We start from the raw sequence: 15,591 nt of genomic DNA on the forward strand, positions 1-15,591 counted from the left end.
CAGCAGAATGACTGAGATAATCAGCCACCAAAGTCTTTTCAGAGTCTGTCATGTTCTTGGTGGCTGTCCCAAACACTCGCCGGGCAGTCTGACTGGTCACCGGGTCCAGCTGGTATCTAAAGTTCAAAATTAACATGGCCTTTATTAATACTTCTCACATGACGCCTGATAACGTGTATTCAGAACATATTGTGGGGGAAATGCATCACGATGGTTAGCTTACCTTTGGTGCAGCCGGTGGAGGTCGGCTGATGCATTGTATATCGGCCTCCCTGAGGAGGAGACAAAGAACCTCTCATCTCCCCCCTGCTGATTGGTGGTTCTTTTGCTCCAATTGGAGGCCAGGAGCTGCGGACGCACGTGACTGAAGTAGGTATCAAACCACTGTCAATAGAGGAAAAACATGAACAAGGATTTAATTTTGAAAAGGTGCTGTTTGGTTGGGGCAGAAAATATGAAATAAATCTCAACCAGTTTGAATAACTTACCTTCTCCTCCTCAGAGGATAGGGCAAACGCAGCCACTCGTCGTGTGGACGATCTGTGCTCCTTTACCCCAATGACCGTGTAGCCCGACTCATCTCTGGTCCTCTCCATCCACTCCTGGACCTGCACAAAACAAGGACGTCACACTGATTAATAAAGGTAACAGCAAAAGTGTCAGTGACAGACAAAAGAAGAGTACAATACTTACAGTCATGTGCTCCACCACGCCTGCTTGCTGGAGATGCTTCAGGATGACAATGGCCTCCAGGTAGTAGAGCAGGAGGCAGCACTCTTTCAACTCCAGGGGTGTTTCTTCTGGATAAACCTTTCCGACGATCGCCAAGAAGTCGTGCTTGGCAGCCCTCAGCACGGCCCAGCAATCTTCTGGATTCAGAGGGTTCTTCTCTGTCAGAATGGCATGCCTATAGAAAAATCAATTATTCTCAATCCTGATTTATACAGTCCACATTTTAAAATGCGAGTTAGACGGAGGAGACTATGGGCAGAATTTATAAGCAAATCATGATGTCAAATGAAATATAACAATGGAACTTACCTCCTTTGAATGATCTCCTTACATGCCAGCTTAGCACAGCTCAGCTGTAGTGAGCTCAGTTCCTCCATGAAGAACTTGACGTCGTTCCACAGTCCTCTGCTGTCGTGCCGGAGGTCGGTGATGACAGTGTGGTACTTCAGGAATCTGTCAGAGGAAGTACGGGTATCTAAGTATTCATATGTACAACAGTGGCGGAGCTACAATTTTTTACATGGGATGGCCACTGCTATTTCAGGGGGTCCAGACACACACACGCACTGTACTCATAAAGTTGAAATAGTAAATTAAGGAATTCAAAAGTTTTATTTTATTTTATTATTTCAAAATATGAAAATATAATAATTTACTCATCATCTACTCACTTTGTTGGGAGTTAATAAGTAATGACAGGATTTCATTTTTTTAGTTGAACTTTTCTGAAGCTCAGCTTAAATTCTAACATTGGTTGAAACATGTGATTGCCTGTTAGATGCTCTGTCCTGCTGGTGGACCTGAAGTCTGACCACACAGACTCTGACTAGTCTCAGGTATGGAGCTGCTGTGGGATCCAGTGCAAAGGGTAGGGTCTGTTTGAACCTGATCTGCCTCTTTCTGCTTCTTTATAAAGAAGTCTGATATCTCGCCCTTTCTTTTCATGTTTAATTGACCTTGTGCAAAAATATTACAGTCTGGCTTCATCTGATCCAGTTAGAAACACACATTAAAATCAGAAACCGATCTAAATAACATTATTCTGAAGAAAGTATATGAGCTGGCTATTACATTTCAACTACATTTAACTCACAAACAGCTAGCCTAACATTACTTCCCCATATTAGCAAAATATTTGAGCATCGTAAATTAAATATAATAACTTAAATACATGGTATGTGTATGTAATACTAGCACAGATGAAGTATAGCGTTAATTGTCTAACGCGCGAATTGATCTCTCTAATCTCATTAAGTTAACTGATGTTGTCGGCGCCTCGTTAACTTACACAGCGGATAGTAAATGTTACTCAGCAAACAAACCTTACAATAAACTGTAAAACGTATTTCAAATATGATGTTTTATTATTCGTCTTACCTTGAAACCATGCTATTGTCTTCGGCTCGTCTTTGATTTGAAAATAGCTTGAGCAGCGTTGCCGGCAAAATTCAAAAACTTCTTTAGACAAATGAGATGTCAATCAGCATCAGGAACTGCCAGCAGCAAATAAAATTTTGGGGTGGCACCCGGGGTGGCCAATCGGATGTCAGGGGTGTCCAGTGCCACCACGGACACCCCTCTGGTTCTGCCACTGGTAAAAAGTTAATGTAAATCACCTATTACCCACTGTAATCCTTTCTATACCCACCCCTGTAGACTTCACAGAGCCTCACTGCCAACAAAATAAGAGGGTTACAGTTAAAGAGGGTAAAAAATTCATGTAAAACTTGCCAATCCAGGTTTTCAGCACCATGGACAGCAACCTAATGTTGTTTAAAAGGCCATTATTATGCTCATATTCACTGTTAATAATTAAATTTTTAGGGTCTACAAGAATTTATTTACATGCTTCAATGTTCTAAAAGCACATATTTTTTCTCATAATGTACATCTCTATTCACCCTCTGCCTGAAATGCTCCATTAGGGCTTTTAATCCCGCCTGGGTGATGAGCCTGCTGTGCCCTGATTGTTCAGCGTACCCTACATACCCCTACAGATAGATCCTGGCAGGTAGGCAGCCAATTAGGATTGTGTTACGAGGTGGATGTGTTGGCGCCCACTCCTGGGTTATTCCCTGCCCTGTGATGGGCTGGTGACCATAACACCTGAACTGTTGATGGTAGTTTGGCTTGACGCCAAAACCCCTGGAAACCCTCGTGTCTGTGCTTCCTTCCAGGTCTCCCTTTTAGCCAGGCTGCCATAGTTACTTTAGTACTGCCGGAGGTTAGGTTAGGTGTAGGGCAATAACTCTTCTCCATCTTCTCTTTTCCAAGCTGATCCTGAGCCGACACTACACCACTTGAACCCTCACCTGGACTCCTTGGAGATAACTACATGAAACCAACTGGGACTTTAAAACTTTCTTGATTTAATTAGTGACTGGGCCTATACCTGGCAGATGAAATTTAACATAGACAAATGTAAGGTACTCCATGTAGGGAGCAGAAATATAAAGTACAGGTATTTTATGGGACCTACTGAAATAAAGGTAGCTGATTATGAGAAAGACCAGTATGTTGATGCTTCCATGTCTCATTCTCGCCAGTGCGGGGAAGCAATAAAAAAGGCCAATAGGATGTTGGGGTATATCTCCAGGTGTGTGGAGTTTAAGTCAAGGGAGGTAATGCTAAGATTATACAATTCCTTGGTGAGACCTCACCTAGAATATTGTGTGCAGGTTTGGTCGCCATATTTTAAAAAGGACATTGCGGCCTTAGAAAAGGTGCAGCGTAGGGCCACAAGAATGATTCCTGGTCTTAGAGGAATGTCATACGAGGAAAGGTTAGTTGAGCTAAATCTGTTCAGCCTCAAGCAAAGGAGACTGAGGGGGGACATGATCCAGGTCTATAAGATTCTAACAGGTTTGGATGCTGTTCAACCGAATAGTTACTTCAGCATTAGTTCAAATACAAGAACTCGTGGTCATAGGTGGAAATTAGCGGGAGAACATTTCAAACTGGATTTAAGGAAGCACTTCTTTACACAGCGTGTAGTCAGAGTATAGAATAGTCTTCCTGTTAATGTAGTGCAAGCTGAATCCTTGGGTTCCTTTAAATCAGAACTAGATAAGATTTTAACAACTCTGAGCTATTAGTTAAGTTCTCCCCAAGCGAGCTCGATGGGCCGAATGGCCTCCTCTCGTTTCTATAGTTCTTATGTTCTTATGTTCTTATATGGAATCAAATTATTGTCAATGTTAATGCAGTTTCAGAATCAGAATAACTTTATTGTCATTGTAACAAGTACAACGTAATTAGGTGCAATCCCCATGTCGGACATAAAGAATTTATATAAATAACAACATGTCAGTGTAGACAACATTCACTCTACATGAGACAATATTGCACGAGTCCTTATTGCACATGAGGTAGAATTGAGGTGAAGAAAAAAAAATAAAAAAATTAACTGATATTCAATGCCCTGATGGCAACAGGGTAGAAGCTGCTGTATAGTCCATTTGTCCTAGCTTTAATGCTCCTATATCTTTTGCCTGATGGCAGCAGTTGGAACAGATCAAGGAGGCAGGTTTAACTTCAGATTAATGCTGCTTGTCAGAAAAAACACATGGATTATTTAACCAGTTAAGATCAACGAGTACCACTGTCATGACGGCTGACGGCGCGGCTGCAATTAATTAGCACCACGCCTACCCAACTACTTAAACTTATTGTTAGTCATGCCACTTCCGAGTGATTCTCACCCTTGTCTTTGTTACAGCTCCGCTCCGCCCGACTCTCCCCACTCCCTCTGAGTGTTCTGTCGTGACAACCACCAGATAGACAAGTTCTTGCTGACAGAAATGACCCATTGCAACATTTTCATTAATGTAATTTTCAAAATCATTTTTGAAGGCATAAAGAAAATGCAATGGAGATCATTTCTCTTTTGGAGCCCAGGCTTCCATCTATGATCCAAAGAGGAAAATCTGTTCCGGCTTGTGTCCAGGTACTTATAACTTTAAGGTTTTTAGCGTGTGGCACTTTTCACCAAGAGACTGGGTACTGGTGTAGTGTCATTCACAGAGTATACAGGGCAATATGTGAATTAAGAGCACATTACATAATCTTCTCTGACCCTACAGCTCAGACTAAGTACAAGACACAGGCGGAACTCATCTTCCCATAAAATATACCTCTACTCCAGATGCTGAGGAATATAGGAACCGCAAAAACTTTTTTTCCATAATTGCGCAAGGTGTACGCACATCAAAGTTACAGTTTTCAAACATCCTTGAACATTGGAAAGATGCAAGTCATGATTTGTGAATTTCCATTAAATCATTTCTGTATACTCAGCTTGAAAGAGGAGAGCATAATGGAATATTGCTTGACGACAGTGCGTATGCTCAGAAGAATTTTGTGTTTACATCATGCTCTCACCCAACAGCTGAGTGATGTCACTACAACCAGGCTCATGCACACTAGCAGTCTAGTAGAGCACGTTTGGTGTTTGGAAGAGTCAATGTCAGTGCCTCGGGAAAGCACTTTGGTTCAAATTAAGAAGCTGTTGCACTGTCATCACTGCAACAGCTGTCCTTCACAAATGTCTGAAATGCATGGATGCCCAGATCCTCCAAGAAAAGAGGACAACAATGCAGATGTTCCACCATTTACAACAGACTATAGATGTTACGGCGTGTGCAGCACGGAGCGGGGAAGCAGGCGAACGGAAGCCAGGGATCGGGGAATACAGAGTTTAATGCCAAAACACAGAGCACGAAAAAACAACGTCACAACGTCAATGACCGGACTGGGGATACAAACGGGAACGCGGACTAAATACACTGAACTAATGACAACAATCCGAAACAGCTGTAAAACACTGGGATTCCACATGAGGTTAACGAGGGGGCGTGGCACACATTAGGATCGGACGGAGCGGGGCATGACAATAGAGATGGACTTGCATACAGAGATGCTTTTGCATTGTGCCACATTGTTGACTTTATTTACATTTTCATCGTTCTACTCGGATCAGATAAATTTTCTTATTCAATGAGCAAATGCATTTTAAAAGCAGAAGTGTACATTTTATCTGGTATGATACAGAAACAGCCATAACATCCAACATGAGTTAAGACGACAATATTTATTTATTTTGTTTCTGGTACTGATGAGACATCTGAGACGGTTGCATCTTTCTCTCCATCAGCATTTCCAATTGTAACTGAAGAATCTTCATTTTAATATCATGCTCTTCCTGCAGATACTTTAGCTTTTGCTCATAAAATTCAATTGTCAGCCTTTCCTGGAGAGAGAGTCTTTGGTGAGCAGTACTGGCTGACACTGCCACCCTTGCTCCTGCAGATGTGAGCGGTGAATCAACTTGCAGGTCTTGAGTACTGTCCACATCATTTTGTCCTTGAAACAAGAAAAGTCCATATGTATGGTCAAATAAATGCAGATTGCATGAAGAGATATTTCATATCAGATGACACAGAAGTAAATGAAAGTTTTAAAGTAGAGAAAGAAAAGGCAAAGTGAAACGTTCTCACATACTTGAGGTAGATGTGTGTGACACCTCATCTGAACCCTCCGGATGGTCGTCAGTTGAGATGTTCTCCAACATTGGCTGGCTCTCCGTTATTCCAGGCCGTGAATCATCCAACTGATCGGGTTCTTCATTTGCCTATAAATTGCATTTAAAGACAACCTCAGTTCAGCTAATTCAGACTAGTATAGGTGACTTTAAATTGATCTTGTCTACTACAAGTCATAGTGCAGTAATCAGTAATTAATCATTTTTAAAACCATGATTAACTATTCCAGATTTAAGGCCAACCCCTGACTTAATTTAAACCCTGTCTGGGAAACTGCCCCCTTAAGATTAAACTCAGTACCTTGATGCTGGTCTCTGGGACCTCAACGAGGACAGAACTCTCACGTCTGTTACCCACAGCTTCAGTGGCGTCTCCCTCACTGTCTGCCTCAGGTCCCACACCTGAAAACAATACTGCATGGTGAGAACAGGCATTTGTTCCACTTTTCTTTACCTCCTTCCTCAGCTTAGCCCATGGGCACAGGCTAGTCACTCAGTGGAAAGGTGTGTGATCTACAGGTGATGCAGTAGGCCTACCTGTCTCAGCCTCTGCAGCTGGGCTGCAGAAATCATCGTCAGCAGGAGGGCTGCATGCTTCCAGGCACTGATGCAGAGTGTGGTCCAATGAGAGAAAATTCTGGACAATACTTCTCACAAAGTACTGCCCAGCAAACTTCCACTCAGACCCTGCTTTCACGATGGCATTTGGTGCGTCATATTTGACAAAGCACCTTTTTCTGCCCTTTGTGATGGTGAACTCGATACACCGTGTAACGCCCCCCTGCTCATAAAAGACCTCCACACGGTAGACTACTCTCTTAACCTTGCACATTTTGGTGACTAAAAGAAGTTTGCAGTTAATGCGTGTTGCAGAAAATGTCAAACTGAGATGATCGTCCGACAACGATCAAATTTGTACTTTGGGTTCTAGAACTTACACACGTAAGCAACTGTTTATGCACGTAAACAACTGCTTATGCACGTAAACTACTCTTCCAAGATCTCCACTGGAACTGAATGGAAGAACGTCACTTTGTAGACGAAATGTATTTCGTGAGTGAAAGAAATGCATTTTGTTTACGTGGAGGGTGCGCGCCTGTGTAGTACACCTTCAATGACCAGAAGGTGGAGCGCCGGCTTTGATTTTGCAGACGCGTGTGACTACGTTTAACTGTAATTTCAATGTCATTTAAATTTAATAAAATGTGATTTAAATTTAATAGAAATAGCTTCTGGGCTCATACTTTCACGTTTGCATGTACTCATTGGTGTCACTGTTTTTTTTGGCTAGGCCCTAGCCAATGAAAAATCGCGCCGCCTATTCCCTACTGTTGTCGGCTATATTACCCAGCCGCTGAATACCACTCTCCCCGGTACTTCACATCAGACACACTGAGTAGCCTGCTTGTAGAATACAAGGTTAAAATTCCAATGGATTAATACCAGGAGTCACAGATGGTCTGCGGATCCTCGTAAAATCGCTGCAGCAAATGCGTTTTATGAACGAAATGACTTGTTGTTGGAAGCAGATACATTCAGCCTTCTGTCCGCGAAATGCAAGGTGCTGATATCAGATTTGACGTTTTATCTGAATGTCAGAGACTGTTTTAGTTCTGAAGTGTGTTCGGACTGAATGAACATTTGAACCAGACTGTAGCGGTCGCGCAGAGTTTGTTTACAGAGTTTGTAAGAGTTAACGTGAGTAATCTTGACGGAGCTTTATAATTTAAATGCAAAAAAAAATGCAATTGTAATCCGTTACAGTTACTAAAGAAAAAAGTGTAATTAAATTACAGTTACTTATGGAAATATTCATGATTACAATTTTAGTTACATCATAAGATTGTATGCTAAACCTTGCTAATATCTTTAATAAGTGTTTTTATTGCTTTTCATGTTTTTTTTTATATAAAACATCCTCTTTTGCTATTTCCACAGACGAACGTTTGAAACTATTCGATGCTTCTGATTGGTTATCCTGTCACGTATGGTTCGAATTACGGGGGGTACTGGGGGGTACAGTACCCCCGATCAAGATCCAGACCCATACCCCCCCCCCCCCCAAAGACACAAAAATAGCAGTTTGGGGGGGTCTTAACGTTTTTCTTTTGTTAAAAAAAAAAAGATAAAGCTAACCTCACCTCTATGTAAAACAATTTCAGACACCCCTAATGTGGACCGTACCATTTAAATCACCTCGGCGCTAGAAGCAGCCAGTCGGTTGCGTCATTCATTCTCATTGAGTGACATGTTCGTTATGTTCGTCTGTTATGGTACTGTTTGTCGTGCATTGGTCAAAGTAAGTAGTCAGCAGAAGTCTAGCCTGTTGAAAATGCGTTATTTTACAACCTTCATTTATTCGTTTAAGTGTTTCATCTACTAATGCAAGCTGACGTCTTTATAAGTTGAATTACGTACCATTGTCTTTCTGAGGCCGGTGTAGTCAACGTTCCTCACTTTAAGTTAGTTTAACTAGCAAGATAAGCTAAGTTCTCTATTTAAACCAGGCTTATTTGGTGAGGTAAAATCGATCATGGTTATTTTCCAAGGAGATTAACTCTCTATGTTTTCATTCTCATTTTATCATGAATAAATTGTGCCTTTCTGAAATTAATACGCCATTTAGCCTGTGTGGTTTATTACTATTAGGCTAATGTTAATGCATAAGAAGGTCTAACGTTATGCTCTGAAAAAACATTACTATAAGTGAAACTTTTTTTTTTCCAAACAATTTTTATTTTTAAACTTTGTCATAAAGATTAATACAACGTTCGAGTTTTCTATTATAACCCGATATAAAATAAACTATGTAACTATAGGATACTTGTCTATATACTCTCGTCAATGTCCATCAGTTCCACAAAAGAGTCACCATTCAGACTCTGCAAGTAGTCACAGAACACCTTCCAGATGGACCAGAACACACGAAGTCTGTTCTTCAAAAAGTAGGTAATCTTTTCTAAAGCAAGAAATGAAGTCATCGCCTTTATCCATTGAGGCATGTCAGGACATTCTTCTTTTTTCCAAGAGCATGCAATTACACGTTTGGCTTCCAGCAGACAAAGAATCAGCAGCAATCTTTCATGTTTGGTAATTTTAAAATTCAAAGGACAAATATGTAATATACACAGCTTGGTATCAATAGGAATTACTTTACCGATGATTTTACTTACGATGTTCAATATTTTAACCCAAAAACAATTAACTTTAGTGCATTCCCACATACAATGAAATAAAGTTCCCTTCTCTTGCTTACATTTATAGCATTCATCAGGAATATTCCGGTTGAAGTGGTGTAACTTGACTGGAGTGATATATTGTCTACTATCCATTTAGCCATTTATACTGAAGCAGTCTCAGATGAGTGTTCATTGTCTGGGTTTGGGCTTTTAAACATACGATTTGCCACTCTTTCTCTGTTATATTAACCTGCAGGTCAGATCGCCATGCTTGAAGTCTGTCATTAAATGATTCTTTAGAATTGGCTACAAATTGTTTATTTAATAGAGATATTTGACCTCTACCTTTCAAACATTTAAGTGTAATATTTTCCAAAGTAGAAAGAGGAGGCTCAACCAGGCTTTGGCCTTGCCTTGATTGAATGAAGCTACGTAATTGCAAATATTTGAAAAAGTGTTTTTGCGGAATTCTAAGCCTTGTCCTAATGTCTTCAAAGGACATGAATTTTCCTTCATTATAGAGATCAGACACCTTGCTAATACCTTAATTTAATCATTCTTCCAAGCAATAGCCTATAGGCATAGGCTACTTTTTTCTAATTCACTAATGGAATACTGAAAAACCATTAAAACAACATGAACCAGACCAGTGTGATACTTGTAGGCCTAACAATAGACTAGGGCTAAAGCTGATGCAATTGGTTGGGACTCAGTGGATGCAAATGATAGGGCACTGTCGTGGCTCGTGGGTAATGTAGTCTTTTATCGGTCTTGTGATATTGTCTATTCTCGGGCCACTGTCGCTGCGTCGGATCAGTTTCAGTAAGTACCGGAACGCAGAAAAAAGTGGCAGAACCCAAAAGACGAAAATACAGAAGTTACGGCACTGCGTCCCGCTGCGTTCTGGCCCACTTCAAGCACTGCATACAATGAAAATCTTACTTCACATGTTCCGTCGCATTGCCCTAAAGATAGAACAGTAAACACAGAGTGACAATACAATGTGCATTACAAAAATAAATAAAATTTAGACAAAGGCTATTGTGCAAACACATAAACCTTCAGAAATAATTTACAGTATTGTGCAAAAGAGCAATTAAATGAGACCTGAAGTGAATTTAAAGAATTTGTACAGCAGAGGAGCGGCCCCCAATCCAAACTGCCTGTAGTCTACGTGTACTTGTTTCTGTAGTTGTGATAGATGTAGTTAACTAATTACTTTTCTCAGTCTGGGACCCATCAGGATGAGAATAAATATGCAAATGTTATTTATCCAAACCAGAGAGGAATGAACAATGGAGAGGATGACTGGAATGTTTCCTTATTCAACTAAAAATCATGAATCACATCTAATCTTGAGTAACACTTCCATGACTTAACTGTCAATAAATGTTTTTTTTTATCCCCAGTGCTTCCAACAGGCATTTCCTGCTCTGCCCCATGTGCAAGAAGACACAGGCAAGCCTCTCAGTGCATCTGACTAGGGTGTGCATGAAGAGGTCTTCGAAGAAGGACATCCATGAAGTAGTGAAGAAGGCGAAGCAGGATTCACTTGAAGTTCTGCAGTGTGGCAGGGTGTTTAGCTACAGGCACCTGCGAGAGATTATGGATGATGCTAATCCAACTAGCAGGTTGGTGGAAAAACTCTTAAGTCTTTTACACATCTCACGTCGTTTCTTCTGTATGACATTTACCAACAGTTTTTTTATTTACTTATTTATCTGAAAGGATGATCCAGGAGCTGGAGCGTCGGCACATGGTGGTGACTGACACCCCCTCCCCAGCAGTGGTGGCGCAGACCAGCAGTGTTCCTGTGGTGGCTGGTACAGTCACAACCGGGCAGCGACCGGAGAGCACTGAGAGTGAGCAGTCGGAAGACATTGTCAGTGTCAGCAGCGGGCAGCTTGAAGAGACCTTTCAAGTGTGAGTATTAGTATCTCGGCTTTACAGCTTCATTGATATTCTTTGCTTTTGTTTGTGAGCCAATTGAATGTGCAATTTTATGACAAAATATATTTTCCCCATGGCAGTACCCGGGAGGTGCAGTGGACACAGACCTCCAGGCACATGATGCAGGAGAAGGGACTGTACAGGAAACATTCTCTGGACCATCCCCTCCTGAAGGGCTTCGCCACATGCTTGGAGAAGGATCTCCTGAATGAGAATTTCAAGCAGACGGTGAGGTCTCCCATAAAAGTTCACTCTATTATTTTTTGGAGCTTTATATCTACGCAATATATTAATTAAGTAATGCCGATTTTATTTTCCAGGTGGAAAACGTCAGCAGGTTCATGTTTTTTGTGAACCCTGAAGAGCCATCCCTTGAGTTTCTGAGGGAGAGGGAGAAGACGAAGCTCTTCTTTCGGGAGCTGACTGAGGCTGGTCTCTCCAGGCAGACTCAGGTCAACTTCATGAAGAGCCTGAAGAGGTTGGTAGCATGTAGATTTTTAACAGTACATTGTAGGTTCGTGTTGTATTGTCGTATCTGTTTTCTTCAAGGAAGTTCAGTCCTCCCGCTATTGTCATGGTGGCATGTACAAGTTTATGTACATATGGATACTTACATACATGTCCTTCCTCTGACAGATTCCTCAAGTACCACACCGTGGCCACCGACCTCCGGCGTGACAACATTGCCTTGTGGAATGAGGCAATGTTCTTCGTGGAGTACCTGGGCTCACTCCAGCAGAGCACTGCAAAGTTGGTGAGTAAGGAGATGACGCAAAGGAGGTAAGTTCAACTGTCAACACCCGTTAAATTCCATATTGTGATTTGATTATACATCTCCTCTACTGTGTTTAACACACTCATAATGTTTTTTTTTATCTCCCTCACTGCTCCTGGAGTGCACTGCATGGAGAAGCAGAGCCATTTTACATCGTGAGCACATTTTATTAAAATGTGTACTGTATTGATTAGGATTGACAGTAATTGAATTTTCTTCTCTCACCCACATAGTCATGTCATTCTCACGGAGATGAGCCCAGACAAGAGTCCAGAGGACTGCTGGGCCGTGCTGAGGGCTGCCAAGAACGACTTCTTGGCAGTCCTTGGCAAGGTGTATCCGGAGGAGATGCCCCTGGAGTGTGCAGAGTGCTGCCTTGTCCTACCTGGAGGCCACGGTCATTCTGAAGCATCTCCAGCCACCAGGCGTGGTGGAGCACATGACCGTAAGTGTTGTATTCTTTTTGTCTTCACTTTTCCTTTTTGCCGATACTCTTATTTATCAGTGGGACATCATTGTATTGTGTAGGTCCAGGAGTGGATGACCAGGAGCACGTCCGAGGCCGACCATACGGTGATTGGGGTGAAGGAACACAAGACGTCGGCGCAGCAAGCGGCCACGTTTGCATTGTCCTCTGAGGAGGAGACGGTAAGTATATCAAGTTTGATAAGATTTATTTCATAGTTTATTTCAAGAGCAGCGATTTAATCTGTTTTCCTCTGCCAACAGTGGTTCGACATCTACTTCACCCAGGTACGGCCACAGCTCCTGAGCTCCAAGAGGAGCCGGACGACACTGGATGACCTGGGAGGAGACAAACGGTTCTTCGTCTCCACCACAGGCAGGCCGGTGTTCAACGCTTCGAATGACCTCAACCGGCTGCACCAAAACTGAGCTAATCATCATGATTAATTCCCCCTATAATATGTTCTACATACGTGTTGTGTGAGACGTATTAATAAATGTATTTTAGATACAAGCTGGATCCAGTCACCTACCAGACGGCCCGGCGCATCTTTGAGACGGCCACCAAGGACTTGACGGACCAAGAGAAGTCCTTGGTGGCCGATTACCTCACTCATTCCACTGCGACGGCTGACGAGCACTAGCGGATGATGCAGTCGCGGAATGTGGTGCTGGCCAGTAAGCTGCTGAAGAAGCTGGCAGGTGACTCAAGGTAGGCATGTTTTCTGTTTGTCAACACACTTACCAACATCAAGACACACAACCAAAGCCCTCACCACTGAACACTAACCTTAAACTTTTGTGTTTTTTTTTTTTTTTTTTTTTAAATCTCAGCGCTGACTCCGCAGAGGAAGGACCCAGCTGTTCTGCCCGAGGTGCCGCACGGGATGCTGCCCTGGCATCCAACCAACAGATGGATGTCCAGGCAGCGTTCGATCAGCTCCTTCGGACCCACCCCGTGACCCTGGATGGCGACATCCCAGACAAGACAGCACGCTCGCAGACGTCGGGCCGGTTTCAGCGGCAGCTCTATGATCGCTGGCTGAAGGCCCAGATGAGGATGCGCGTACGGCATGTCTTGTGTGAGTATTGTTTGTAGCACTAATGACATTTTTTACTGTGGAACGGTCCTATCTACATAGGCTTCTTAACTAACAACAATTTACTTTGTTCTTGACAGCACACTTTGGCAGACGGCAGCCCAGCGAGTCCCGGGTCGACGCTTGGATCAGGAACCAAGGCTGGAAAAGTAACGTTCCTAGCGCGGCCAGCGTTCTGAAGGACTGGAGACCAGTGGGTTCGGTGGACACTGCCATGGACTCTAGCCACATCCAGGAGCTCATCCACAACCAGAAGTGGAAGGGACTTGTGGTGATGGACATTGCGGGGAAGGGGAAGGGAGTCTGCGCCACCCGGCAGTTCCCGGCTGGTGAGGTGGTGTGTGACTACCACGGGCTGGTAGTCACAGCCACTGAGGCCCAGCGGATTCACTCATCGACGAAGGAAGAAGAATCTGGCTACATGTTCTTCTTCCGGAACAGCCATAAGTCTGAGTGTGCCTGTCACCCGGGCATATAGACTTTTGGCCGGCTGATTAATCATTCCCATAAGAAGGCCAACCTCCGGCCAAGACTGTACAGCCCAGCCGTCGGGGGACAGGACGTTATTTTGCTTTTGGCCCTGAACAGGATTAATGTTGGGGAGGAACTGTTGTTCGATTATGGGGTGCAGAGGAAATCGTTCAGGGGAGAGGGATTGAGAACCATTGAGAACATGTAGTTAATTTTTGGCAAGATCATCATTTTGATTGTTGCTACTCTTCCCAAAAGTGATGTGGGTAGATTATTCCACCATGCAAGGTCGGGCAGATTATTCATTCATCAAATTTAAAGCTCTTAATTTCTAATCAATTGGCCCAAGTACATCCTGATTGCACTGTACTATTTTCTTGTATGCAGTTTTTATGTGAAATAACTCTTTAAATGTGAAATAAAGTGACACTTTTCTAGTATAATTGTTTTGGGGTTTTTTTTGACAATGTATAAAGTTTAAGACCTTGTCGTTGCCCCAAGTATTACAGTAGTTTAAGTGCGACACACAGGTCACTTACTCAAGCGGTTAACATCAACATCTGAGATGAGGGGTAACAGACTTCGGAAGGGCCTGACAATCTGTACGGATGCCTAGAATGAGGTCTGTTTGAGCTCCTACCTCAGGCTATAAAGCCAAATTAAGCATCAAATTAAAGCACAACATTTGTGGTCCACACAGAGACCAGACACATGTCAATAGCCCCAGCAGTTTTAGAGTAACCCTTCAAAATATTTGGAGCATTATAGACTGGGCCACTACCTATCTGATGCGTGGCACACTGACCTGTAATACACCGCAAATACACCAAAGCACGTGACGAACTGAAACACACAGCCCGTCTACTCAAATAATCACGCTTTTATTTTACAGTTTGCAAGGGAATTAGCAGGATAACCTTAGCAAAATCACAGAGGTCAAAGCAATGACAGACAATATAAAATGTACACAGGCAAATAAAGCTGAACCTACAGTATTTGTGGAGCATAAAAACATGATGAATAATGGCACCATTTAAGGAAAAAAAAACCTGAACTATTTTACCAGTGCGACCCACAGGTTACTTACTGAAGCGGTTAACATCAACATCTGAAATGACGGGTAAGAGACTTCAGAAGGGCTAATTATGATATATATAGTTGATATACAATTAGTATTAAGCTTGTCCTAACACATTAAATTATAAAGTTATTAAACTTATATTACACTATATATATTAGACATATTATATATATGATGTTATTTATCAAAGGCATTGAGCACTAAACAATGGAGATGACAATTGGAAATTCAACTGAAAGTAAGTGATAAGCAGAAGAAAACAGGGAACAGGCCACACAGGCAAGTTAGCTGTAGTTGTG

General features: G+C 42.4%; 1 protein-coding gene across 1 annotated transcript; it reads left to right on the top strand.

The window, feature by feature from the left end:
• Positions 1–13,020: 13,020 nt before the first annotated feature.
• On the top strand, positions 13,021–14,654 carry LOC140583074 (uncharacterized). The gene is made up of 3 exons (XM_072707668.1): positions 13,021–13,352; positions 13,475–13,722; positions 13,821–14,654. The coding sequence occupies exons 1-3, from the start codon at positions 13,288–13,290 to the stop codon at positions 14,216–14,218; spliced, it is 711 nt and encodes a 236-aa protein (XP_072563769.1). The 5' UTR covers positions 13,021–13,287; the 3' UTR covers positions 14,219–14,654.
• The last annotated feature ends 937 nt before the right edge of the window (positions 14,655–15,591 follow it).

The sequence above is a fragment of the Paramormyrops kingsleyae genome, chromosome 25 (assembly GCF_048594095.1).
Source record: "Paramormyrops kingsleyae isolate MSU_618 chromosome 25, PKINGS_0.4, whole genome shotgun sequence".
NCBI lineage: Eukaryota > Metazoa > Chordata > Actinopteri > Osteoglossiformes > Mormyridae > Paramormyrops > Paramormyrops kingsleyae.